This window comes from Moschus berezovskii, chromosome 3 (genome assembly GCF_049115385.1).
Source record: "Moschus berezovskii isolate FMDL1 chromosome 3, NW_MosBer_1.0, whole genome shotgun sequence".
Classification (NCBI taxonomy): Eukaryota; Metazoa; Chordata; class Mammalia; order Artiodactyla; family Moschidae; genus Moschus; species Moschus berezovskii.
In genome coordinates this window covers 128,820,787-128,845,228 of record NC_142462.1, presented here as the reverse complement: position 1 = coordinate 128,845,228, position 24,442 = coordinate 128,820,787, and the positions used below count along the sequence as shown (strand labels likewise).

Here is a 24,442-nt window from a genome sequence, read left to right as displayed (position 1 = left end):
CACAGCTCTGTGGTAGGGCTCAGTGGCGACCTCCTAAAGGACTTGTCAACACGCACTTCCCAGGACTGATGCCGCCAGTGTCCCTGTCCCTTGGCAAGCCACAGAGGACCTGTGCCTCCGCAGGAGACCCGCACACGCACAGGCAGGTCTGGTTCAGTCTCTGTGGGGTCACTGCTCCTTTCACCTGGGTCCTGGTATGCATTTGTTTTGTTTGTACCCTCCAAGGGTCTCCCCCAGTCCTGTGGAAGTTCCGTAATCAAATGCCACTATTCCTCCAAGTCAGATTCCCTGGGGATTCCCAGTCCCTTGGCTGGATCCCCAGCTTGAGAAGCCTGCTGTGGGGAGTAGAACCTTTGCAACAGTGTGAGAACGTCTCTGATATTACTGCTCTTCGGTTTGTGGGTCGCCCACACGGCGGGTATGGGATTTGACTTTTAACGTGACTGTGCCCCTCCTACCGCCTCTCTGGGGCTCCTCCGGTGTCCTTGGACTTGGGGTGGAGGTCAGCTACCCTGGCCTGATTTCACTACTCACCGTGCCAAGACCAGAGGAGCCGGGGACATCCTCAAGGTCACTACTTTGGGGGAAAGCAGAGCAGAGTCAGTCTGCTAGGCTTCCCCGTGCCCACTGTCTCTGGGCGGGTGGGGGCGTTCGCTGGCTTCCTCCCAGGGTGCCGTCCTCTGCTCTGCTTGGCCGGGCTCTGCAGGGAGAGCGGGGCGGGCAGGGAGTGGAGCTCTGAGAAGAGGGGACAGGGCGTGGGGTCTGTGCACAGATGAGGGAGGCAGCGAAGGCGTGTGCCGAGACTGGACTGAGAAGGAATGCTGTTTCTCACGGGGTTTGCTGTTCCAGAAGGATGGAGCTCTGCTTGGAGCTGGGGCCCCGGGCAGCGTCCGGCTCACGGCGCGCCTGTGCCCAGGGCCTCCCTCTGAGGGCTTCTCCTCTGGGGCAAAGGGGTTGGGGGAGCGGGTGTGTAAAGCTGTCACAGGGCGGGTGAGACTCCTTTATTCCTGTGAGCGTGGGCAGTTCCGCCCTCTGTGAGACTCGCGCCCTTGGTCCTGGCACCGTGCTTTGCAGAGCTGGGCCTTCCTCAGCCCACATCTGTCTGGGGGATGAGTTCTCCAGCTGTGGGATTTCGGAGCAGTTCCCTGTGAGGAAGTTAATGACCGCAGACTGTACAGCGCCCCTGGGGTGAATCTCCCTGGACTGGCAGCTTCCTTCTACTCGTCCTTCTCTGTCACTCTTCCCTTAACTCCTGAGCATCTGCCGTTCGCCAGACACAGGGGAAGCCATTCAGGAAACGGTGGAGGATAAGAAGCTACGTTTCTGTGGTTCCTCGCCTTGAGAGTCTCATGTTCAGAGAAGTTTTGCCCTTAGGTTGACATCACAGCACAATGTGGAGAGTCCTGTAGTGGACACTTGGACTGGCCTAGTCAAGGGCATTTCCCTGGGTGATTGTGGACTTGGGTCTCAGTAGCTGAATAGGAGTTTGTCAGCTGAAGACAGGACTGCAGGCTCTCTGCTTCTGAAGGAACGTGCATATTCAGGAACCATCTGGCTTTAGTTGGCTCCTGCTGGAGCAGGTGTGGCTATGCCTGGGGCACCCTTAGGATGCTCTGAGCATTGTTCCCATTTTTCACACCCTCCTGCCTGGCCACAGCAGGCACCAAGGGTGCATTTCAGATGTCCCTGGACGCAGGGCAGCACGTCCCCCTCCGTGCGCTTCCCCTGCCCCGCTTGTGGGTGAGCGCTTTCCCCCCCTCACGTCTGGTCTCCTTGCGGAGCACTCGGGCCTCCCTCCGTCCGCCTCTGCTGTCCGCATGCCCTGGCGATGCCTTGGTGCACACTGTGGGCACTGGGCACGGGAGGTTTGACAGAAGACTCAGAGGCGCTACCTGAGGGTGTTTTGCGCAGGGCACTGTGGGCCTGGCCCTGTGGGGGGCTCGCCACGGAGCTGCCCCCGACGGGCTCACTGCCACCTCCCAGCAGGAGGGGACGGCCCCTCGCAGTGACAGAGGGACAGGATAACTGGTCGTCCTCCCCGGGGGAGCCAGCCCTGCTTCATTCCCTCCCCCGACCTGAGCCAGGGGCATGTGGCCTGGCTTCCAACGCACAGCGTCCTCTCACCGAAGCAGGCCCCCAGTGCCGTGCAGCCCCCGGACTCCAGGGCCAGCAGGGCCGCGGCCCACAGCACACTGAGGCTCTGACTCTCCCTCCTCTGTTTTTCCTCCCAGGCTGCCTGTTTGAGGATGGCCTCTGCAGACCCGCTGAGACCTGTGTGAACGGTAAGTGCCAGCCCACGGTGACCCCAAGGCTGGCTTCACTACGTGCAGCGGGGTCCCAGGTGGGCTCATGTTCGATTCTTCCAAGCGTGTGCAGACATTGGCCTCGGCACCTCAGGCACTGGCAGGGTTAGGCCAGAGCACCCGCCACGCCGTCTGCACGTGGGGCCCCAGGCGTGCCGTGAGGCCCGGCGTGAGGCGGGGTTGCCTCTCCCCTACGGTGAGTGTTTGCAGGGTGGGCTCTGTCCCTGCCTGCCTCCCGCTGCGGCCTCCCCACCTGGCGCAGGTGCCCCAGCCCCACCCAACTCTGTGCCAACCAGGGGCCTGCGGGCAGAGCCCATGAGCGGGACGTGCCCCCGGGACCCTTAGTCAGGGCAGCCTCTGCCCCGCCACCTCCAAGCTGGCTTGTCTCTGCCAGGTCTCCGGGAGCCCTGTCGAGGGCCTGAGGGCCCAGACCCAGGGGCGGCAAGGCCAGTGTCCTGGTGAGAAAGTCCCGCTTGGAGCCCTTGGACGTGGGGCTGGGACAGCTGTGTGTGTGTCCCCGTGGCGCACGTGCCCTGGGGACCACGCCAACGGGCTGGATGGCTCTGTTTTGTGTTCGTTCTTTTTGGGGTGAACTCTGCAGATTGTGGCGAGTGCTGACTTGGGCTGGAGGCTGTAGCAGCTGCGTGATGGGAGGCCACCCGGTCGGGCCGTTGCATGCTGGCCGGCCTGAGCGCCTCCTCACTACAGCTGTGCAGGCGAGCCTCTCTCTGGGCCCTGGCACGGCTCCTCGTGCTTACACCTTGTGAAACTTTTAGCTGGAGGCAGCTTTTGAAAAAATAATTTATTTAAAAAAACGTATCATCTGCCCTGACCTGGTGAAGTTGGATTATCAAAGAAACAGGTGTGTGTTTAATGTGAGTGGAGGCTTGGGTGGACTGGCAGCGTGAACGCTGCAGCTCGGAGCCTCCCCTCCGTCCCCGACAGGGAGCAGGCCTGCAGCTGTCATGGCTCCTGCAGGCTCTCCTTCCCCCAGCCTCAGCTTGCCTCCCTGCCTGGAGGGCGCTAACGTTATGTAACAGAGTAGCTCTGAGTTATGTGGAAACAGAAACACGTGGGCCTTGACATACGCAGACAGCTGGTGTTTGATGCTCCTCCAGTCCAGTTGAAGGCCCGCTGAGGCCTGACCGAGCGAGGGGACAGCAGCGAGCAGGGATGGAAGGTGCTGGCCTGGCTCATGACCCCGGGTGAGGCTGCGAGGCTCACCATGGCTGGGGGTGTGTGGGGGCATCAACAGACACCGAAGTCCCTTTGTATCCCTTCGTTTATCAAAGCGGTCCTGTGTTGCTTTTACAATAAGACTCATCTAATAACAATGTTTCAGCATCTGCTGAGCTGATTCTGAGAGGCAGGTCTGGCTTGGGCCTGCTGCCGTGGGCGCTGACTGAATGGGCCCAGCCCCCAGCTCCCGCTCAGGGCAGCCCTGGGGAGCCATGGACCCTGTTCTGGCCGCAGAGGGGAGCTTCTCGGCAGAAACGTGCTGGGTGTCTGAGGTAGGCGGGCAGGAGAACAGACTGTCTTCAGTTAGGGCTGGCACTGTGGGTGGGAACGGGATGAGAACCTGGGCACGGAGCAGCTCCCCAAGTCCGGTGATGAGCTGCAGGGGTCCAGGACAGGAGGAGCAGAGGCCGTGGCTGGGAGGGGCCTCCAGGATGGCCGCCCGGCTCACGGAACAGCGTCCGTCCCACGACAGCTGCCCATGGGGCCGGCTGGCAGGGGCTCCGAGCCGGGAAGAGCCTAGGTCAGCTCTCAGGGCACCCGCCTTCTTGAGTTGGCCTTTCTGGGGTCTTGGATATGCAGCCTCCAGTCCTCAGTGCACAGACCCCAAGGCTTGTGAACGACCATTCTCCCTCCCTCCCGCCCCCCTTTCTCCGTTTCCTTCTGAAGCTTTCTCGAAAGAAGCAGACCAAATCACTAACTTTGTTGGAAGCTCTCGGAACACTTTTTTCCATGTTAATGTTCAGTGACCACAGGCGGAGTTTGTCAGCTGCTGCTGTGACCTGCTGTGCACCCAGCATGTCTCAGCAAGTTTGATAAATGGGGCTATTCTGTTCTATTGCACTGGAAAAACAGAATAGTAAGGAGCTTTAATTTGACAACTTGGAGACTATGAAAAAGTACAGTCAGTCTGAAAAACAGATTAGGTTGGAGCAACAGAATCGATGTGGTCTGAATCATGGGCCACCCGAGAGCCTGGCGAGGCCGTGTGGTCTGGACACCCCAGGCTGTGGGTGGAGGCTCCGGGACTCGGCCCTGGTGGCTGCTGGCTCTGGGCAGAGAAGCGTGCGGAGGGGCTGCTCGGTGTTCCCCACCACCAGCTCTGAAGGCTGACTTTGAAGCTTGATGGGGTTCCCATGGAATGGCTCCACAAAATCCGCTTTGTGAGAACCGTTCCCACCTTGTTTCAGGAAGGTCATGCTCCTGTTTTGGCTTCTGCTGTTGAGGTAACAAAAGCAGTGCTGAGAAACAGTTGGCTTACTGGCTCTTCACTGGATGATAATATCCTGCCTGGGCTTCTAGATGCCAGGGAGGTAGAGTTTGATGATAACTCGTCAGGATACATCTCAAGCTCACGGCGCTGCAAAGCTTGGTTAGGGATGTTGAGGATGTGGCCTTTCAAGCACTGTTTTGTCAGCAGGATGCAGAGGACAGCCTGTGGGTCTGACCCTCACCAGTGGGCCATCCTCACGCTCTGCTTGGGCGAGTCCAGCTCCTGCAGCAGCTCTTTGGGGTTAGGCTGCAGCCTCTGTGAGACGCTGGGGCGTATCTGAGGAGACCCCTGTGCTGGGGGCCAGCCCCCTCCTCCGCCCACTGCCCCACGAAGTGCTCGCTGACCTTACTGTGGTGGAGACTGCAGAAGAGACCAGTCACGTGTCCCCAAGGACCAGGAGGAGGTGCAGGGTTTGAATACTCTGAAGTCTGTCAGTTTGGGGCAGCCCGGCTGCCGTCTCTGATCCACGCTGCTCTTGTCCTCTGAGAGGGGTTTTCCTTGAAAAGTTCCTGAATCGTGGGAGAGAAGCTGTGTCCATCTGTCTGCAGGCTGCCCAGGTGGAGGGGTGGCGTTTGTAACCTGGGGGAGTTTTCCGCTGTCTCGCGAGTTCATTTGTCTGTGTCAGGGAAGCGGTTCTGCTCAGGAAGCACGTTCTCCTGCTGTGTCCTTGGCCTCTCAGACTCAGACTTCCCTGTGTCCTGGGTCTCTGATGGTGTCCTGCTCTTTCTGCAGAGGAGGGGCTCGGGGAAGAGGCTGTGTCCCGGCCAAGGACAGCGCCAGGTGGACAAGCGCCCTCCTTGGTGGCCTGGGGACATGAGCCCTGAGTAGTGATGCAATTGCTTTTGCCTCAGCTGCCTGGGCCCAGAGGGAGGGCTCGGTCCCCACCGCTGGTCTGCAGACAGCCAGAGCTGGCCTGGGGCACTGAGCTGTGGGAATGTTGTCACCACAGCCAGGCGTTTCCTCATGAGAAAGATCTAGCAGGGAGCACACAGAACGGCCTCACTTGTCTCGTGCCGGGAGGGTGTGGGTCCGCGGCTCTGCGAGCAGGACCTGGCTCCAGCCACAGCTGCCCAGAGGTGTGTGACTGGGAGGCTCGTTCCCCTCCCAGATCCCAGTTAATCACAACTCAGGGGGAATGAATGGGGATTAATCACTGAGTTAAACTGCAAAGCAGAGTTTAATTTGGCATGCTAACAGGAAAAAAATGCCATTTCGAGCCTCACGTGACTGACTGGAGAGTTACGGCTGGTGCGGCTCCACTTGAGCGGCCGCCACACGCAGGAGCGCACGTGTCCGCACACGCGCACGCAGCCCGCCTGCCCGCAGGCACCCTGGGCTCTGAGGGTCCCTTTGCTGGTCTCTCAGGCTCGGCTCCTGCGGGACCGGTCTTCTCACTCCTTACCTGGCTACCCTGGCATCGCAGCTCAGGAGCCAGGAAGCTGCCCCTGGAAGTGACCTGCTTTCCCCCGTCTCCGCCTCTTGGGGGGCTGTCGGGTCACCTTGCAGGAGGCAGGCTTGCGTCCCCCTCCCCTTAGCGGCCCCGGGCCCTGAATTCCCAGGGGGCCCCTGGGCTGCCTCTTCCCGCTCCTGGGCAGGCGTTTCTGGGGGACTAGAGATGCCCCTGTGTTGGGGGTTGAGGACTTGCTTCTTTGCGTCTCGCAGGGAGGCTCACAGCCTGGCTGCTGTGACCCTCGTGTGTGTGTTTGTCACCACAGTAACCAGTCCTGGAGGGGACGGGGGTGTTTTTTTACTCTGAGTAAACAACGAGAGGACACACCCCGTGCGTCAAAGTGTCGCTCCAGACCTTGCTGTCTGTGGCCTTCCCTGGGGCTGGGGGCTAAGGAGGCAAGCTCCTGAGGGTCCACCCTGCATAGGGTGGGCATGAGTGCCCTGATCCCAGACTCTCCAGCAGACTGCCAACCAGCCTCACCTAGCCTGTGCCGCCACCACTGCTGGACTCGGTTGGCCCAGCAGAATGCATCCCTGTGCTTCGGGTTTTGGGGTGCTGTCCGAGGTCCCTGCTGCGTCCCCTGCTCCCAGGGTACACAGGCGGCTGCAGCAGCCACTCCCAGCTATCCGTCAGTGCTCGTCCCAGGGGGCAGTTAGATGGTCCCTCTGGGGCCTTCGCCTCCCCAGGCCTCTCCAGGAGTTCCTCCAGCAGGACACACCCCTGACGGGACACGGCCCACCGGCAGGACACGCCCTCCGGCCAAGCAGCCCACTCTTTCCCAGTGCCCACTGCCCGCCTGCCTACCCATCCTCATCTGTTGCTTGCCTGGGGTGTCCCCCACCTGGGGGTCCCCCTCTCCATGGAGGAACGAGGGGAGATGGGCGGCAGCATTGCCATTTCCCAGCAGAATGCCACCTTTGAGGGGAGCACCCTGCTTGGGGTGTGTGTGTCTTAAGATTCTCCTGAAATGTGATTTCTTCCTTCTGTACCTGTTTCTAGATTGACTTACCAGTTAGTCCAATTAACTCTTCAAAGTCTTTAATTATAAACACGGGAGAGGATAATGAATCGTCTAGCGGGTGAAACCTACTTGCATATTTTCCATTGTATCCCAACCAGGGCTGTTTAGAGCATTCTGTGGGGAAAGTTAGCTTGAAGCGCCAGTTACGGACAGCGTGTCCTATGAGGTCCAGGGTCCCTGGGTCCGCCCGTGATCTCAGCGTGTGATGGCTTCTTGGTGGATGAGCGTGGCTCCTCCCCTTGAGTCAGGGTTTGCCGTGGTGATGTCCAGTGGGCCACACTGCGGGGCTCCGTGCAGGCGGGTGAGGGTGTAAGACCCACCCCCATGCCCGCCAGGGCTTCCTTTCTGGCCTGAGTCTCTGCTCACTGATCCTCTGGTTTCGATTTTGGTCTTATAAGTACTTGGTTTTGCTGTCTACTTAAGAACGTCACCGATGGGGAGGAGGGAGCTGTTGGGCAGGCGCGTCGGGGGCCTGGGTGCAGCAAGTTAAGCCAAGCAGACGTTGTCAGGGCCAAGACGCCTCCCTGTTGGAGCTGTTTATTGAAGTGGTACCTGCCTTGCAGTTTTTTTCTTTTCCTTTCAAATGCTTAAAACTTTGGTTTTTAAGATACTTATGGCAACCTGTTTTTTTCCTGAATTAATATTTAAAACAACATTTTTTCTCCCAGTTTATCATTGTCAACTGTTAGATGGTTGGATAATCTGAGCTGTCTCTCAAAGCCAAGATTGGAGTTTTAATTAGCTCATTTCAAATGAATCCAGATTTTCTGAGGCTGTGACCATGTCTTTCTTGGGAGCCCCGTGTCTGCGTTTCTGCACTTCAGGAAGCATCCACTGCTCGAGTTGGGAATCCTTTCCTCTCCCCAGCTCCTGCCCCATCCGGCTGCCATAGTGATTAGAGCACGTCACGCTGGGCACAGGGCTGTGGTGTGGTCCAGTCTGCAGGTGCGTCTTCCCCCCTGCCAAGCGCAGATCATGTGGGCACGTGTGCCCTCTCTGCTCTGTTCCGACATCAGCCTCCCCTCTGGAGCTGTCCCACGTGTGGGCTTCTGCTTACCCACCCTGCCCACACTCACACCCTGAAGCGGCTCCTTATGGAGACAGTTGCTTGTCGCTCTTGAGGGCAGTGGGTTTGCAGCAGGGAGGGTGTTAAAGTTTTAACATATTTTCATGGCTGCTCCTTCTCTGCTCGTAGGACTTTGAGTCTAGAATTGCTGCAGTCTTGAGAGAAATGTGCTAAATCCTCTTTCACTTTTGGTTTGTTTTGCTGGAGGTGTTGGAGGAGCCTGGGAGCTGGCACTGGGGGTCATGAGCTCTTGATGTTTTTAGCCACGACCAGAGACTGGGTGAGTAGCATGTTTGGTATGACCAGAGATCGGAATGTGCCTGTAGTCCCTCCACCGTGAAAAGCACCAGAGTCTGTATTTTTAAAGCAAAATTTTATACTAAACTTGAGTCCTAGAGATTATATATTGGTATTTTTAAAAAGCTTTTTTTTTTTTTTTTGGTGTATGGGTAACTGTTGTGTGGGGCCTCGTTTCGAACCACAGCACTGGTTTGGCCGGTGCTGTGTGGGTCAGTGGTCAGCGGCTCCGGGAGAGCTGTGTTGGTTTGCAGTTGGTTTCTGTGGCCTAAACTTTGCCACTGGGCTGATTTCCAGGCGGCGCGGCTCCACCCTGGGGCAGCTGGAGAGGCGCCATCAGGAGCCATGGCTGCCCCCAGGAGCCTCTGCCCACCTGGGACACTGGACGCACAGGTTTCACAGGGCGGGTCTGCAGAGGGTCAGCTGGGGCTGGGTAACGGCAGAGGTCTCTGCCACCCCCGGCTCAGGAGTGACCCCACAGTCGAGCTCGGTGGGGCTATTCTGGAATGTGCCCTGATCGGCTCCCTGGCTCAGAGCCTGTGAGGGAGTCCGAGTGGATCCACGCCCCTCACGTCGTTTCTGGAACTGAAACAGCATTACATGGTAACGGTGCACTTGCTGGAGGCTTTGTGCTTTTCTGAGTGTTTTACACACAGATCTCCTTGGATTATTGCAACATCCCTGAGAGATTCTTTCCTCCTGAGATAATTTTGTCCTCTTTTAATGGATGACAGACCTGATCTCTTTGATGGTGAATTTGGGTGAACGGGTCAGAATCGAATCTAGAACCAGGGCCGACCCACCGTCCCCCTGGCTGAGCACAGTGTTTGCTTCTCACGACAGCACAGGGGTGCTGGGGTCAGTGCTGTGGGTTTGCCACTTGTGAGTCTGCATTTGCTGCCATGACGAGGAAATGGCGTCTGTGGTGAGGCGGGCATTGAGGAGAGAAGGACCGCCTTGCAAGCCCCTTCCCGAGGGCCCGGGGCCCGGCTCACAGCACCAGCCGGGCGAGCTGCCAACTGGTGTCATTTTTTTCCCTGAAGGCAGATTCCGATGATGGAATGAGCCGGGCGCCTCACGCTCACCCAAACCCTGGAGAGATCCTGGGCCATGGCACGCATCACCCGGGTTCTTGGTTGCTTCCGCTCTCATAAATATTTATCAGAGCAAACCGCCTGTGGAAGGGCCTCCCCTTTATTCATTCGGCTTGAAATTGGTTTTGTTAATGGGTTTTAAACTTGTTCTCAGAATTGGAAGAAATAGCAGAGACTGGAAGCCCGGTGATACTGTGGGTGGGAGAGACCCTGTGGACACAGCCTGTGGTCAGCCTGGGCCTTTGTCAGGGGGGCTGGCCTCGTGCAGACGACCTCCATCACTGAGGAGACAGCTCCGCTCCGTCATCCTCCAGGGAGGAGGCTCTTCCTCAGCTGCCCACTGTGGGGTCTGACAGGGGACAGTTTACTTTCCTGTTGCTTCCTTCTTTTTGGAAAAAAATAAAAGCTCTGATTTTTGCTTAGAGCAGACCTGACCCCCTGGGACTACTTGGAGATAAAGAGGGGAAAGCACGATGGCCTGAAGGCCTCCCAGTGGTGGGGCCTGCCGCACAGACCCCAGGCTCCCCATGCCCCCCGCTCTGGGCCCGTGGAGGTTAGGCCAGCTCAAGGTCAAGTGTCCAGGCTTTTAAACATTGTGACGCGGTGAAGAGATTGGAAGTAGCACAAGATTAATGGATGCATTAAAATAGCGATTACCCAGGCTGTGGTCCAGACGCGGACTGGTTTATCAAGACTGATGACCAGGGTTTTATGTCCTCGAGCAGCCAGTCCAACAGAATGTGGGCAGTCTGGACACCCTGCAGGTCCCGGCCCCTTCCCACAGCATTGCCCAGTCTTCAAGGAGTCCCTGGCTGCCCGGGTGGGCTCACCTGGGACAGAGCAGACCCTTCCTACCCCCGCGCCCTCTCTGTTCACCCCGCAGCAGGCATCCCACACCTTCCTCCAATTATATGTGATGCATAAAAGTCCGCCGAGACTCACGCTCAGGGTTGTGTCTGCACGTGACCCTCCTGCAGTGACGGGCGTCCTGAGCTTCCTCCCCACCTGGTCATCGGCACCGGCCGTCACCTGGCCCTCCCCAGCCCATGCCTCCTGCTCTGATGCTGAGCCCTGGTCTGTTGGTGCGTGGGCCATTTTTGGGTGGTTTTCAGTGTTTGGGTGTGGTGGCAGGGCCCCTGGGAACACCCTGCGTGGGCCTTTGGGGGCTTGCTGACCTCCTTGTGGAGGAGAAGGCGGGACTTGTCTTGGGGTACCTACCTGGGAAGTTCCCTTGGGTCAGCTTACTGGAGATTCTGGTAAGACGCAGAAATGTAAGAAATAAAAGGCAGATTATCCCACAGGCCACTAGGAAATCATGCAGTTGGGAAAACCCACCATAGGATTGCATATTGGACAGTCTTATTTCTTCAGCAAAGCAGAATAAATTGTATGTTCCCAGTTGTTGGAATAGAACACTGTGACCTTATTTGATTATAACCTGTGTCCAAATGGAATTCTTCCACGTTTACTTTACGTTTTCCAGTGTCAGACCTTGTTCCCATAGGAGCAAAACCCCCCACGCCTTTTGTTTTCCAGTGGCCAGGGTCTCTCCCTCACTTCCAGTGGACTGAACAAATGCTCTGAAGGCAGCTCTGATGGCTCGCAGGACTTAGATGTTCTCATCTGTTTCAGGGAACAGAAACCTTCTCAAATGTTACCCAGACCGCTGAGGGTCCTGGGGACAGGGGTGGGGGGTGTCAGTTCACACACTGGAGCCCAGGTCGTCAGCCCCACCTCTGGTCTGACCGACTGGACTCTGTGGCCGTCAGCTTCCACGTCACGTGTCTCCTTCTGCCCAGTGGCTGGGGTCGGGGGCCCGGGCTGCCGATGCCAGTGTCCGCAGGCTGGCCGGCTCTTCCCCGCCACAGACAGAGGTGCATCAGCAACTTGCGTTTGGTTTCTCTACTCTTTAAAAAGAATCACAAACAAAACAACTAGACCCAAACTTTAAAAACACTTTCTACTTTGTATTGGGGTATAGCGACCGAGCCCATGCACTGGCAACGCACGCCGATTAACAACACGGTGACAGGTGTCAGCTGAAAGCGGAGGGACTCGGCCATACATACACACGCACACATTCTCCTAGACCCCGATCTTCGCAGTTTGGGTCTGTTCGCTGTGGATTAATGTTTTTATCTTCTTAATCCGAAGGCCGATGCCGTTGACTGTCTGGCGTGTGTGCGTATGCACCTCTGTGGGCACACCATTGTCCTGATTTCTGAGGTACAGACAGAAGAGATTGAGGGTCAGGACACTGAGGGCCCAGCAAGGCTCTGCGCCAGCCTTTCCTTGACTTGCTATTTAAGTGAATTCTTCATGGGAGGAGCTTTCTTCTTGGAAAGAGCCCATTTTCTTACCTGTAAAATAAAGCGTTTGACTCTGTCACAGTGTGTAGCTCCATCAGGGGTTGCCAACCATGGCTGTGCATTGAGGCTTTTAAACAACCAGTGGCCAGGCCTTGCCAGGGTCGGGGAGAGGGGATTGCATCAGCTCTTTCCTTTCCTGTTTTAAAGCTCCCTGAAGCGGTTCTAGTGCACAGCCATAGCTGAGAACCACTGGGCCAGATGATTCCTAAGAAACCTTCCAACCCTGAAAATTCCTCGACATCTACACGGAAACGCCAGCTGTGCTTTGTGCAACAGAACCAAGCGTCTGGAGGGGCAGTTCCGTCTCTTCAGTATTACTTGTATGGTTTGTAAGCAAGAGCATCATTAGCATGGAAGATACTTCTCTGTGGACGTGCAAATCAGTGCACCCGATGAGTCTGCCATTTAAGAAACTGCAGATTCCAACGCAAGACTGTCTTAGGTAAATAACCCTAGTCCAAGGAGTTGACAGTATTCTACACTTCGTTATTTAGGATATTTGCCCAAAACACATAAGACTGTAAATAGCTATAAATATTATTAACACCTGAACAGTGTTTCATAATTTATAGGAGATTTCATATACTTTATTTCACTTGGGGCTCAAAATACCAGTTGCACCCTAGGCTGGCTGTTTGTCCGGCTCTTTGGTCAGGTAGAGACAGGATAGGGTGCCTGGCAGAACAGGGATATAAACAGTTGGCACAACTCAGTATAACCCGACCCCCCAACAAGGCCAGACCTGGTGCGGGGCTGCCAGGGCTTTGGCAGTAGAATTACCTAAGTTCTGGAGGCCGGTGACTCAAACGTGTGCCGTGGAAAGTGACCGAGGAAGTGCCATGGTAAGTCCTTCCTGTTGCTGCACAAAGCACCGTCCAACAGAGAGACCCCAGGGGAGGGGGCAGGGCAGCCAGGTCAGGGTCTGAAGCACCGTCCAACAGCGAGACCCCAGAGGAGGTGGCAGGGCAGCCGGGTCAGGGTCTGAAGCACCGTCCAACAGAGAGACCCCAGGGGAGGGCAGGGCAGCCGGGTCAGGGTCTGAAGCACCGTCCAACAGCGAGACCCCAGGGGAGGGCAGGGCAGCCGGGTCAGGGTCTGAAGCACCATCCAACAGAGAGACCCCAGGGGAGGGCAGGGCAGCCGGGTCAGGGTCTGAAGCACCGTCCAACAGAGAGACCCCAGGGGAGGGGGCAGGGCAGCCGGGTCAGGGTCTGAAGCACTGTCCAACAGAGAGACCCCAGGGGAGCGGGCAGGGCAGCCGGGTCAGGGTCTGAAGCACCGTCCAACAGCGAGACCCCAGGGGAGCGGGCAGGGCAGCCGGGTCAGGGTCTGAAGCATCATCCAACAGAGAGACCCCAGGGGAGCGGGCAGGGCAGCCGGGTCAGGGTCTGAAGCACAGTCCAACAGAGAGACCCCAGGGGAGGGGGCAGGGCAGCCGGATCAGGGTCTGAAGCACCGTCCAACAGAGAGACCCCAGGGGAGGGCAGGGCAGCCGGGTCAGGGTCTGAAGCACCGTCCAACAGAGAGACCCCAGGGGAGGGCAGGGCAGCCGGGTCAGGGTCTGAAGCACCGTCCAACAGAGAGACCCCAGGGGAGGGCAGGGCAGCCGGGTCAGGGTCTGAAGCACCGTCCAACAGAGAGACCCCAGGGGAGGGCAGGGCAGCCGGGTCAGGGTCTGAAGCACCGTCCAACAGAGAGACCCCAGGGGAGGGCAGGGCAGCCGGGTCAGGGTCTGAAAGTAGGTCCACACGTGAGCAGCCGCACAGTGTGACCTGGGAGCTCTACGCGGGAGCCTCGGGAGGTCAGAGGCCCTCTGCCCAGTCCCCCCGGTGCCCACGTGCAGCAGGCGCCGTGTGGGCCAGCCCTCGGCGGGCGCCCGCTGGAGACCAGGTGCTTAGGGCAGTGTCCGGTGCGTGATCGGCCACCAGTCTGGGCTCGCTGGGTGTGTGGCTTCCGGTCCGCCTGCCCCTGGAGTGTGAACCCCCCGGGCGGGGTCTTGACTGCCCGGCTAGTGATGCTTCTGGGCACCTGCCGTAGTGCCCGTGGCAGGGCCGGTCTCAGCAGGCGTCAGTTTCTTCTGTGTTAACGGGACGTGGTGCTTTAGCCCCTCCCTCACTTGCCTTTGTCACAGTGATGCATCTGCATGCTTTCACACAGTCAGCTGACACGAGGCTCTGATGAAGTCAGAACACTCCGCCGGCGCCCAGGCCGCCCCCCGCGAGCACCGCCTGGCTGTCCAGTCTGTCTGGTGACCACTGTGTATTCACGTTGTGCGCTTCCACCCTGGGTCACCGGGGTCCCCTGGTCCTCCTCTTGCTCCTGTTGTAACAGAGCAGGAACCTGTGGGGCCTTCCCAGAACAGACTCCATCCCCGCCCCGCCCCAGTCCTCTGCTTGCATTTTGTCTGTAGAAAACTTTGAAGAATAAATTTAATCAGAGAAGTCAGAAAATGCAGAAACAAAGGGAAACAGCCAAAATGAAATAATCATGCTGTTCAGTCACTCAGTCGTGTCTGACTCTTCGCGACCCCACGGACTGCAACACGCCAGGCCTCCCTGTCCTTCACCATGTCCCGGAGCTTGTTCAAACCCATGTCCATCGAGTCAATGATGCCAACCAACCATCTCATCCTCTGTCGTCCCCTTCTCCTCCTGCCCTCAGTCTTTCCCAGCTTCAGGGTCTTTTCAAATGAGTCAGTTCTTCACATCAGGTGGTCAAAGTATTGGAGTTTCAGCTTCAGCATCAGTCTTTCCAGTAAATATTTAGGGCTGATTTCCTTTATGATGGACTGGTGGATCTCCTTGCAGTCCAAGGGACTCTCAAGAGTCTTCGACATCACCACAGTTCAAAAGCATCAATTCTTCAGTGCTCAGCTTTCTTTATGGTCCAACTCTCACATCCATACATGACTACTGGGAAAACCGTACCTTTGACTATATGGAGCTTTGTCAGCAAAGTGATGTCTGGTTTTTAATATGTTGTCTAGGTTTGTCATAGCTTTTCTTCCGAGGAGCAAGAGTCTTTTAATTTCCTGGTTGCAGTCACTGCGATTATTTTAGAGCCCAAGAAAATAAAGTCTGCCACTGTTTCCATTGTTTCCCCACCTATTTGCCATGAAGTGATGGTACTAGGTGCCATGATCTTAGTTTTTTGAACGTTGAATTTATTGAATGGTGAAATAGTAATAGTTTAGCCATTAAAGAATCAAGGAGCTTTAGTCCTCCTCAAGGGCTATAGGTAGTATTCTGAGCCATGTCCTTTGGGCTGATCTGTACATGCCAAAACCCCCACCGGGTGGAAGTTAACTGCTTGACGAGCGGACGGCAGCCATGACATAAGCTGGCACAGTTTGGAGAACGGGCCTCAAGGAAATAAGAACAAACCAGCCCTGGACTGAAGACTAACTGTGCTTAAAACCAGGTGACTCTGCTCAGACCACCAGCTGTCTGACAAGTTGTCAAGACAGCTGTCGGAGCTGCCTGTTTCCCAGCGGAGGTGTTGGGGTGGCGAGATGGCTCGCGGGAGCACGGGGTGCAGATGGGCTGTGGGTGGTCCAGTTAGGTGGGGATGAGCCGCAGAATTATCTCCCCCTGAGCAGGAGGGAGGCTCCTGTTTTAATTCTTTCCTGGTTCCTAGAGGGCTGTGGGTGGGGCTTCCCGACATTAGGCTAAACACTGTGGAGCTCAGGCCGCGTGGGAGTCTCCAATGGTGCCATGCCCATGCAGCCTCCTGCCTCGGGGCTCCCCGTGTCCAGAGCACCAGGCCAGGGCTGGACACACGTGGGCTCCTCACTCTGCTCCTCGTTTGTACGCAGCCCGTGGTGGGAAGTGCTTGGGGTCTGACAGTCTGCGAACTCTTTCTTGGGGTCCAAGGCAGGCAAGGGGCCTCACGCCCGCTTTGCCGGCTGCCCGAGTTCCAGGCGGCAGAGTGTCCCCCAGCCCCACAGCCCGCCCCAGTGCTGGGTCTCAGTTACTCCTCCGGGGGTGGGCGGGGGTCAAGTACTGACCTCCATGCAGTCCACGGAGAAGGCCAGCTGCCGTGGGGCACCGCTCATGGGAGCCCTGAGTGTGATGGGGCGACCCTCCCTGCCCCGTGCGCTGAGCAGGCATGCGGTGTCCCAGGGAGATGCCCGGAGCCGAGCACCCTTCCACCCACGTGCTAGCGCACCTGTCTGGGCGTGGAGGGCCCTGAGTGGGGCACGGCGCCGTCCAAGGTCTGAGCGCCTCGTCACTCCTCACTGTCTCCCAGCCGTCGTCGACAGAGAGGGTGGCGTGGAAGAAGCCTGGGTGCTTGAGTGGAGATGGGATCCAATCAAACTATTAAAAATCTCCACAGATATTCCTTTGGGCAGAAGTAGGTAAAAAAGCGTACTGCAGATTAATAACTGTTAAAAGTCATTCAAGAGTGATCGTCTTTCCTATTCAATCCTGTTCTCAATTATATCTGATTCCCTTAAGATCAAAGTTTTTTAAGAATGTACTTTGGTTTTCTCATTTATTTCCTCGATCCTGAGACAGGCCCCTCTCTAGTCGTGGGTAGAGGTGGTCAGTCTGTCCTGTGGGGTACAAGGCCTTGCTCCCTGGGCACGAGCAGGCTGGGTAGGAGGCATGCCGAATCCCAGTGGCCTGTGTGTGTGAGCTCAGTTGCTTCAGTTGTGTCCGATTCTTGGCAACTGCATGGACTGTGCCCGCCAGGCTCCTCTGTCCATGGGATTCTCCAGGCAAGAACACCGGGGTGGGCTGCCGTGCCCTCCTCCAGGCGTCTTCCTGACCCAGGGATCCAACCTGCTTTTCTTGAGTGTCCTGCATTGGCAAGGGGGTTCTTTACCACGAGTGCCATGTGGGAAGCCCGCAGTGGCCTGTAGGCAGTGCTTCTTGTAAGCAAAAGGTGCTGACTGGTGTGGTCCAAAGTGCGGAGTTTTATGGAGGCTTTATTTTCCATTCTAAAAGCAGTATTCGTCATTAAAGAAAAGTCAGCCTGTGCAGGAGAGCAGGGAAAAGGTGAGCCTGTGGCCCAGTCACCAGAGGCAGCTGCGTTTTGACCTCTTTTCTTCTGTGTCCTTCTTGCACGTGGACATGTTTTATGCGTTTATAAACACAGCATTGTTACAGTTGTCTTTTGAATTTATATAATGTGTATTTTCCCATCTAATTCACTCTCTTCTTAAATATAACCTTTAAAAGCATAATGGTTCGGGGTCATGAAATCAACGTCAAAGTCACAGCCCCTCTCTCTTGCCTAAAAGTCCGTGTGCTCCTTTGTCCATTGAGTAACTCATTCTGTGAAGGGGCCTCTGGCTGAGTGTCCTTTGTCCATTGAGTAACTCATTCTGTGAAGGGGCCTCTGGCTGAGTGGCAGTGGCAGGCGCTGGTTGGAGCTGGGGATTAGCGCCCCACCCAGGAAGGACACGGGCGTGTGGGGAGGCAGGCCGCTGAATCATGGTGGTGGGTGATGCGCCACCCCGTGATGGCACCTCTAACCCCACCCCACGTGGGGAGGGGGTGGCCAAGGCCCAGAGGCTTAAGGAACAGCAGCTTTGAGGACAGAGAGACGCATGTGGGCAGGAGTTACTGAATGTCCACTGCTGGTTTCAACGAGGCTTCTTCTCTGAATGCTCCCTGACCTTTTGTGATGGTTGCTTGTATCTGTTTTCCACCCTGGGGAAGGGAAGTTTTGTGTCATCCGAGACCGGTGACCAGTACGGGCACATGTGGGCGTCCATGTGTAGTCCCTTGGGCTGTGCAGGTCACCCCTCACTGACACAGCAGGGGGGGCCAGGCGGCTCTCACGCGGACTCAGCTGTTGTCTGGATAGACTTGAACGACGGCAGGGCTGTGTGGGGTGCTGTGGCCACCCGTCCTGTGTGTGTGTGTGGGTGCTGTGCCTTAAGTCCATCTTAGAAGAAATGCACTGCACAAAGCAAGTTACTACAGCAAGTGTTTATTAAAATGCCGTCTTTCTATCCAACTTCCAAAGAATTGATAAGTCCAGTGGTGACATGACACACAGAGAACCTTCAAATTCTCTGTAACAAAAACAGCACTGATTCAGAAACTGAGATAGCCTACAGGACTCCCCTGGGGCCCAGTGGCTGAGAGTCTGCCGGCCAGTGCACGGGACACGGGTGCCATCCCTGTTCCAGGAAGATCCTGCGTGCGGGAGCGGCTAAGCTGATGCGCTGCCACTGCTGAGACGGGAAGCTCTGGAGCCCGTGCTCCACAGCAAGAAACGCCTCTGCCGTGAGCAGCCTGTGCGCCATGTCTGGACAGGAGCCCCCTCCACAACCAGAGGGAAGACCCAGTGCGGCCCAAAGAGAGATCGCCCCGTCAACAAAGTCATAGCGCAGTGCCACTCAAGCGTTCTTATAAAAATCTGAAATAGAACGTTACTAGCGTAATTCAGTGGCACACTGAAAAAATCCTGTTCTAAGAGTAAAGAGTAACCCAATAGTGAGGCGTTAACATGACTTACCACAGTGACAGGTTACAGCGGGACGTGCATGTGTCTGTTTGTAGAGCACCAGAGAGAGAAGATTCAAACTCTGTTCCTGATGAGACATATAGGTGGACGGACTGAGTGTCGAAGGCCAGCTTCACTGCGTGGATTCTGTCCGCACGGGACTGACAGCCTGTCACTGAGCACAGCTCTGAGCCTCAGCCTGAGGGCCGCAGCCTTGCCGTCCGTCGGGGTCACCTGGGGACATTCAGGAACTTCCTGTCTTCATTATGCCCCAGGTCAGTGGAATCAGGATTTCCAGGGTGAGACCGCTACGTCAGCTCATCAAACAAATGTGAAAAACTTAAGAGGTATAAAAGCAAAAGGAAGAGACAATATGATCTTCATTTTCAGATGATATGATTATTTACTTGGAAAACCTCAGAGAACCCACTGAAGAGGTACTGGTAGTGCTAGGCGCGTGCTTAACGTGGAGATGAAGGGTTCTCCTCGGCACCAACATCCAGCAGAAGACGCAGTGGGAGAAAGGAGCAACGTAAGGAGTTTCAGCCGGCTTGGAGTAATCTGAAGCATGCACAGGTCATTCATGAAAGCCCCCTTGAATTTTGCTGAGGACATTTCTGCTTCTGGGTGTGATGGCCAGTTTGCAGCAGAAAAATTCTACCTCAAAGCAAATAGAAAAGCTGGATAAAGTACAGAAAACTTCGATAAAAGATGCGTGGAGCTACGACCACAGCCAGGACCTGAAGTCCCAGGACCACAGGACGAGGGGCCAGTCCAGGCCGGTCAGTCAGTGAGGCCCTTGGAGGGAGGCTGAGAGAGAGCAGGCTCGGAGCGCGCGTGCAGAGCTGCTGCGGGTGTGCGTGCTGGGCCCGGGCCTGCCGAGGTGTGAGGACCCCGGTGGACAAGCTAGGCTTTCGGTCGGACCCTGAACGGCTGCGCGTGCGGCAGGAGGAAGGGTGCATGGCCGGCGCCCTGCGCCTCTGCTGCCAGGAGCTGAGGGGAAGGCCCTGCGTGGCTGAGATCCCGGCTAGGTCCTGTTCCGCGGTTCACACGCTGTGTCAGCGTTCGGCCAAGACCGCCTTGCATGCCAGGTGACGGGGCGAGAGGAGCCGGCTGGGTGGTAGAGGCAGATGCATGGCGGCGCGGGTACTGCCGTCATCAGCCTCTGACGCCGACGTACTGATGGTTCGGCAGTTAAAAACAGTGGTTGAGAAGTGGAGCATTTCGGAGAACTTTTAGACTTTCTGCAGAAGAGAACCACATGGCCATGGTAGCCCTGTAAATGCACATGTTGAATCTAGAAACGCAGCCTATGGGCCTAATAGCAGATGAGACACAGTGTCAGTGGGGATGGGTGACATCGGTCAGATGTATCCAGGGACTTTCCTGAGGGTCCAGTGGTGAAGACTTCTCTTTCCAGGGCAGGGCTTGCAGGTTTGGTCCCTGGTCAGGGAGCTCAGATCCCTCATGCCTCAGGGCCAAAAAACCAAACATGAAACAGAAGCGATAGTGTAACAAATCCAATAAAGGCTTTAAAAAATGGTTCACATAAAAAAATATTAAAAAGAAGACAATATCCAAAGAGAAAAAAGGATGGAAAAAATATATAGGGGGAGAGACCCATGAGCAAGGAGGGAGCTGACTGTGAGTCACAGTCCACAGGGAGGAGACGGAGAAGGGGCAGAGCGTTTGAGGAGATGAAGACTAGCAGGTTTCCAAAACATGGGAGAGACATCAAGCAAAAACTCAAGAAGCACCACGAATCCCAAGAGTAGGCGTGCATGCATGCACACACGCACACACCTGGGAGCAGCATAGTGAAATTGTTGAAAATACAAATTTAAAAAAGCCATCACAGCCAGAGAAAACACGTATAACCTCAAAGGTTCTAAGAAGAGCATGGGCAAGATGGCAGTAAGCTGCAGGTCTTCCCTCTTGCTGCATGCATGCCCTCTGCCACACAAGCCTGGATCACAGGGGGAGCTTCCTCCCCACTGTCTGATTCTGGCTCGGCTGTGGCTCGCTTGACCGTCAGACGAGGACAGAAGGATGAGGTCCTGATGCTGCTGCTCTGATGTCGTCACACCCAGACCCCCAGGAGGAGAGTCGCAGGAGCACGGCCCCGCAACTGGCCCCCGCCCCCTCGCAGACTCATGCAGAATTGTACCGCTTGTTGTTTTCAGCCATGGGTTTGGGGGGTGGTTTCTTATGTCATTGACAGCAGCTTCCTCAGAGTTGGGGGTGGCTAGAAGATAATGGAATGATGTCTTTAAAGAACTGAAAGAAAACAGCCACCAAACTGAACATCTATCCCAGAGAAAGGATCTTTCTAAATGGAAAGGGAAATTATGACATTTTCAGGCCATCAAGAAACAAAATTTACTGCTAGTGCCCTGACTAGGAACAACCAGCAGGAGGTCTTCAGGCAGAAAAGCCTGTGACCCCAGACGGCAGCTGTGGGAGAAGGGCCTGGAGAGGACGGGAAGGGGTGCACGCACAGACGCACACACAGAGACACACACAGAGACATACACACACAGACACACAGACACGCACGCAGGCACACACACACACGCACGCACAGAGACACACACAGAGACACACAGAGACATACACACACAGACACACAGACACGCACGCAGGCACACACACACACGCACGCACAGAGACACACACAGAGACACGCACGCACAGAGGCACACACAGAGACACACACACACAGACACACACAGAGACACACACACACAGACACACACAGAGACATACACACACAGACACACATGCGCGCACACACACAGACACGCACGCAGGCACACACACACACGCACGCACAGAGACACACACAGAGACACACAGAGAGACACACACACACAGACACACACAGAGACACACACACAGACACACACAGAGAGACACACACAGAGACACACACACACAGACACACACAGAGACATACACACACAGACACACATGCGCACACACACACAGACACGCACGCAGGCACACACACACACGCACGCACAGACACACACACAGAGACACACACAGAGACACACACACAGAGACATACACACAGATGCACACACACACAGACACACATGCACAGACACACACACAGAGACACACACAGAGACACACACACACAGACACACACACACAGACACACAGACGCACACACAGAGACACACATGCACAGACACACACACAGAGAAACACAGAGACACACACACACAGACACACACACACAGACACACAGACGCACACACAGAGACACACATGCACACACACACACGTGCACACACACACAGACAAACACACACATGCACAGATACACACACAGAGACACACACACACAGACATGCACGCACACACACACACACAGACACACGCAGACGCACACACAGAGACACGCACGCAGGCACACACACAGATGTGCTTGCACACACGCGCACACACACACAGATACACACGCAGACACAGACACACACATGCGCACACACACAGATGTGCATGCACACAGAGACACACACAGAGACACACACAGAGACACACACACACACACGTGCACACACACACAGACACGCATGCAGGCACACACACACGCACGCACAGACACACACACAGAGACACACACGCGCATGCACACACACAGACGCGCAAGCAGGTGCGTACACACACGGCAAGATGGGACCTGCTCTCACTGGGCAGGAGCGGGTTGTCAGCAGACAGTGTTTCTGGGCAGAGCGCTCCAACACTGTAGGGTGTCATTGCTCTCTGAGTGACATCGGTGTTTCAGTGAGCACAACAAAACATTCACAGAATTTCTGCTGAAACTGAGCGAGCTAGTTGTAAAGTGCACACTGAGATGTAACGGGAAGGTCATGAGGCAGGGAGGCTGCATGGGGGCTGCTGACTGCCCCACGCCCGGTGCTCCGAGACGATGGAGTCCTTACACCCGAGTGGCGGCTATCACGAACAGACAGACGGATTGAAGAGAGCGAACAGAAAGCCTTGAAATAGACCCCGTGCATGCGAGTATTTAGTATATGATAATGATGACATTTAAAATCAGTGGGGAAAGATGTATTATTCAATAATGATTTGGGGACAACTGGCCAGACATTTGGAAAATATATAGCTGGATCCCTCCCAAACTTCTTACCCCAAAATAAAATCCAGATGGCTCAAAGGCTTAAGAGTATAATGGGACTTCATAAATACTAAAAGAAAACTTAGGGGAATTTTTAATAATTTTGACAGAGAATTAATTTTTTAAAGCAAGACAGAAAACCCAATATCTAAGAAAATACAAAATGCCTTTGCTTTTAATTCCCCAGGCCTACACCTGTGAAATCCATGATGAATATGCTTAAATATGTGTATAAAGAATCAAATGTAAAATGAGTCTTTGAAACACTGGAATAGAAAACCACATGAATATCCTAATTGCTCTTCAAATTATGATTTATCCTCAAGATGGAACTGTGTATGTGCAGATACAGAAAGATCTCAAGATATTTGGAATGAAAAAATGAAGCTGTAGAACAGCTGGGATCCATATTAGAAAATGTGAAACTGGACCTAATTTCTTCATATAGATCAACTTCTATATATGTAAGTGAAAACTGTAAAGGTTTTTATGTGAGAACACAGACTTTCATGACCTCAGCGTGGACAGAGGTTTTGAACTAGGACTTAAAAAGCACTAACCACAAAGTTGTTGTTCAGTTGCTTAGTTGTGTCCATGAAGTAAAAGATTGGTAATTTCAGCTTTCAAGAACATTGTTTAGAATCAAGAATGTCTCTTAATAGGACAGTCGTGGGAGAAGGTGAACTGTGTACACCCGGGAAAGGCCTCCTGATCGGTGACATAGAGACTCCCCATGGATCTTTAAGGAAAAGACAGCCAGCCAGCCGAGAGGAAATCAGTTAGACACTTGCACAGGAATTTCTGAGTTGGAAGCACAAGTGACTGAAACAAACAAGATGGTGTTCAACCTAGTTACTGAAGCAGAGAAGTGAAATGGGAGCCACGTGATGCATGGCGGACCACCTACTAGACGGGTGGAAACCGCAAGTCCGCCAGTTCCGGGTGCTGCTGAGAATGCAGAGCAGGAGCGTGTGGGCTGGTGGTGGAGTGATGTCTGCCCGTGGACGGCAGCTGCAGTGCCCTGCGCGCCAGGGACACCCCCAAGGACACTCACAAGTAGCCATGTTCCTAAGCTTGCCAGTCAGGAAATCCCCAAATGCACTTAAGGGGCAGAAGACACAAGGTGAATGTTTCATATGATGGAATTTGTGTATTTTCTATGTTGTTTGAATATTCTTCATATTTATGAGTATAAACTGAATACATTGTGCATTCCTTACATTCACACAGTAGAAACATTCCCCGGCAGTGAAACTGAACAAACCATGGTGACTCGGATCACATACAAAGTCAAGTGAAAGAGGGAAGGCACACGGGCGTCCAGTTCTCCGAGGGGAGGTAGACAGCTAGAGGATGCGGCGGCGGCCTGCACGGGTGTGCGTGGCCTGGGGGCTTGATTCTGTGAGTGACTCTGTGAACAGTTGTGCGTTACTTGATGACTGTGTGTCACACTGTGAAGTTCTGTGCTCGCTTCTCTGTGTTCATTGCCTTTCACAAGAAGACTCAAAGAATGCGAGAATGAAGACCTGTTGACTTTAGCCAACGCGTCTATACAGTCGGCAGAAGCAAGACCAGGAGCGGACTGTGGCTCAGATCACGAATCCTTACTGCCAAATTCAGACTTAAATGGAAGAAAGTAGGGAAAACCACTCGACCGTTCAGGTATGACCTAAATCAAATCCCTTATGATTATACAGTGGAAGTGAGGAATAGATTTAAGGGAC

The 24,442-nt window shown here is 55.1% G+C and overlaps 1 protein-coding gene across 2 annotated transcripts in view; it reads left to right on the top strand.

Annotated features, from left to right (window-relative positions):
* The window catches only part of PTPRN2 (protein tyrosine phosphatase receptor type N2), a 638,480-nt gene that overhangs the window by 69,779 nt on the left and 544,259 nt on the right, over positions 1–24,442 (top strand). Inside the window, exons 1-2 of one of the 2 annotated variants that reach the window (XM_055421657.2) lie at positions 2,232–2,282; positions 8,557–8,629. Coding sequence is in view for 1 of the 2 variants with exons in the window: in XM_055421655.2 (XP_055277630.2) it covers positions 2,232–2,282 (51 nt within the window). In the remaining variant the exon portion in view is untranslated. Of the gene's footprint in view, positions 1–2,231; positions 2,283–8,556; positions 8,630–24,442 lie in introns of those variants that run through there. The other variant, XM_055421655.2, reaches the window with a different exon arrangement.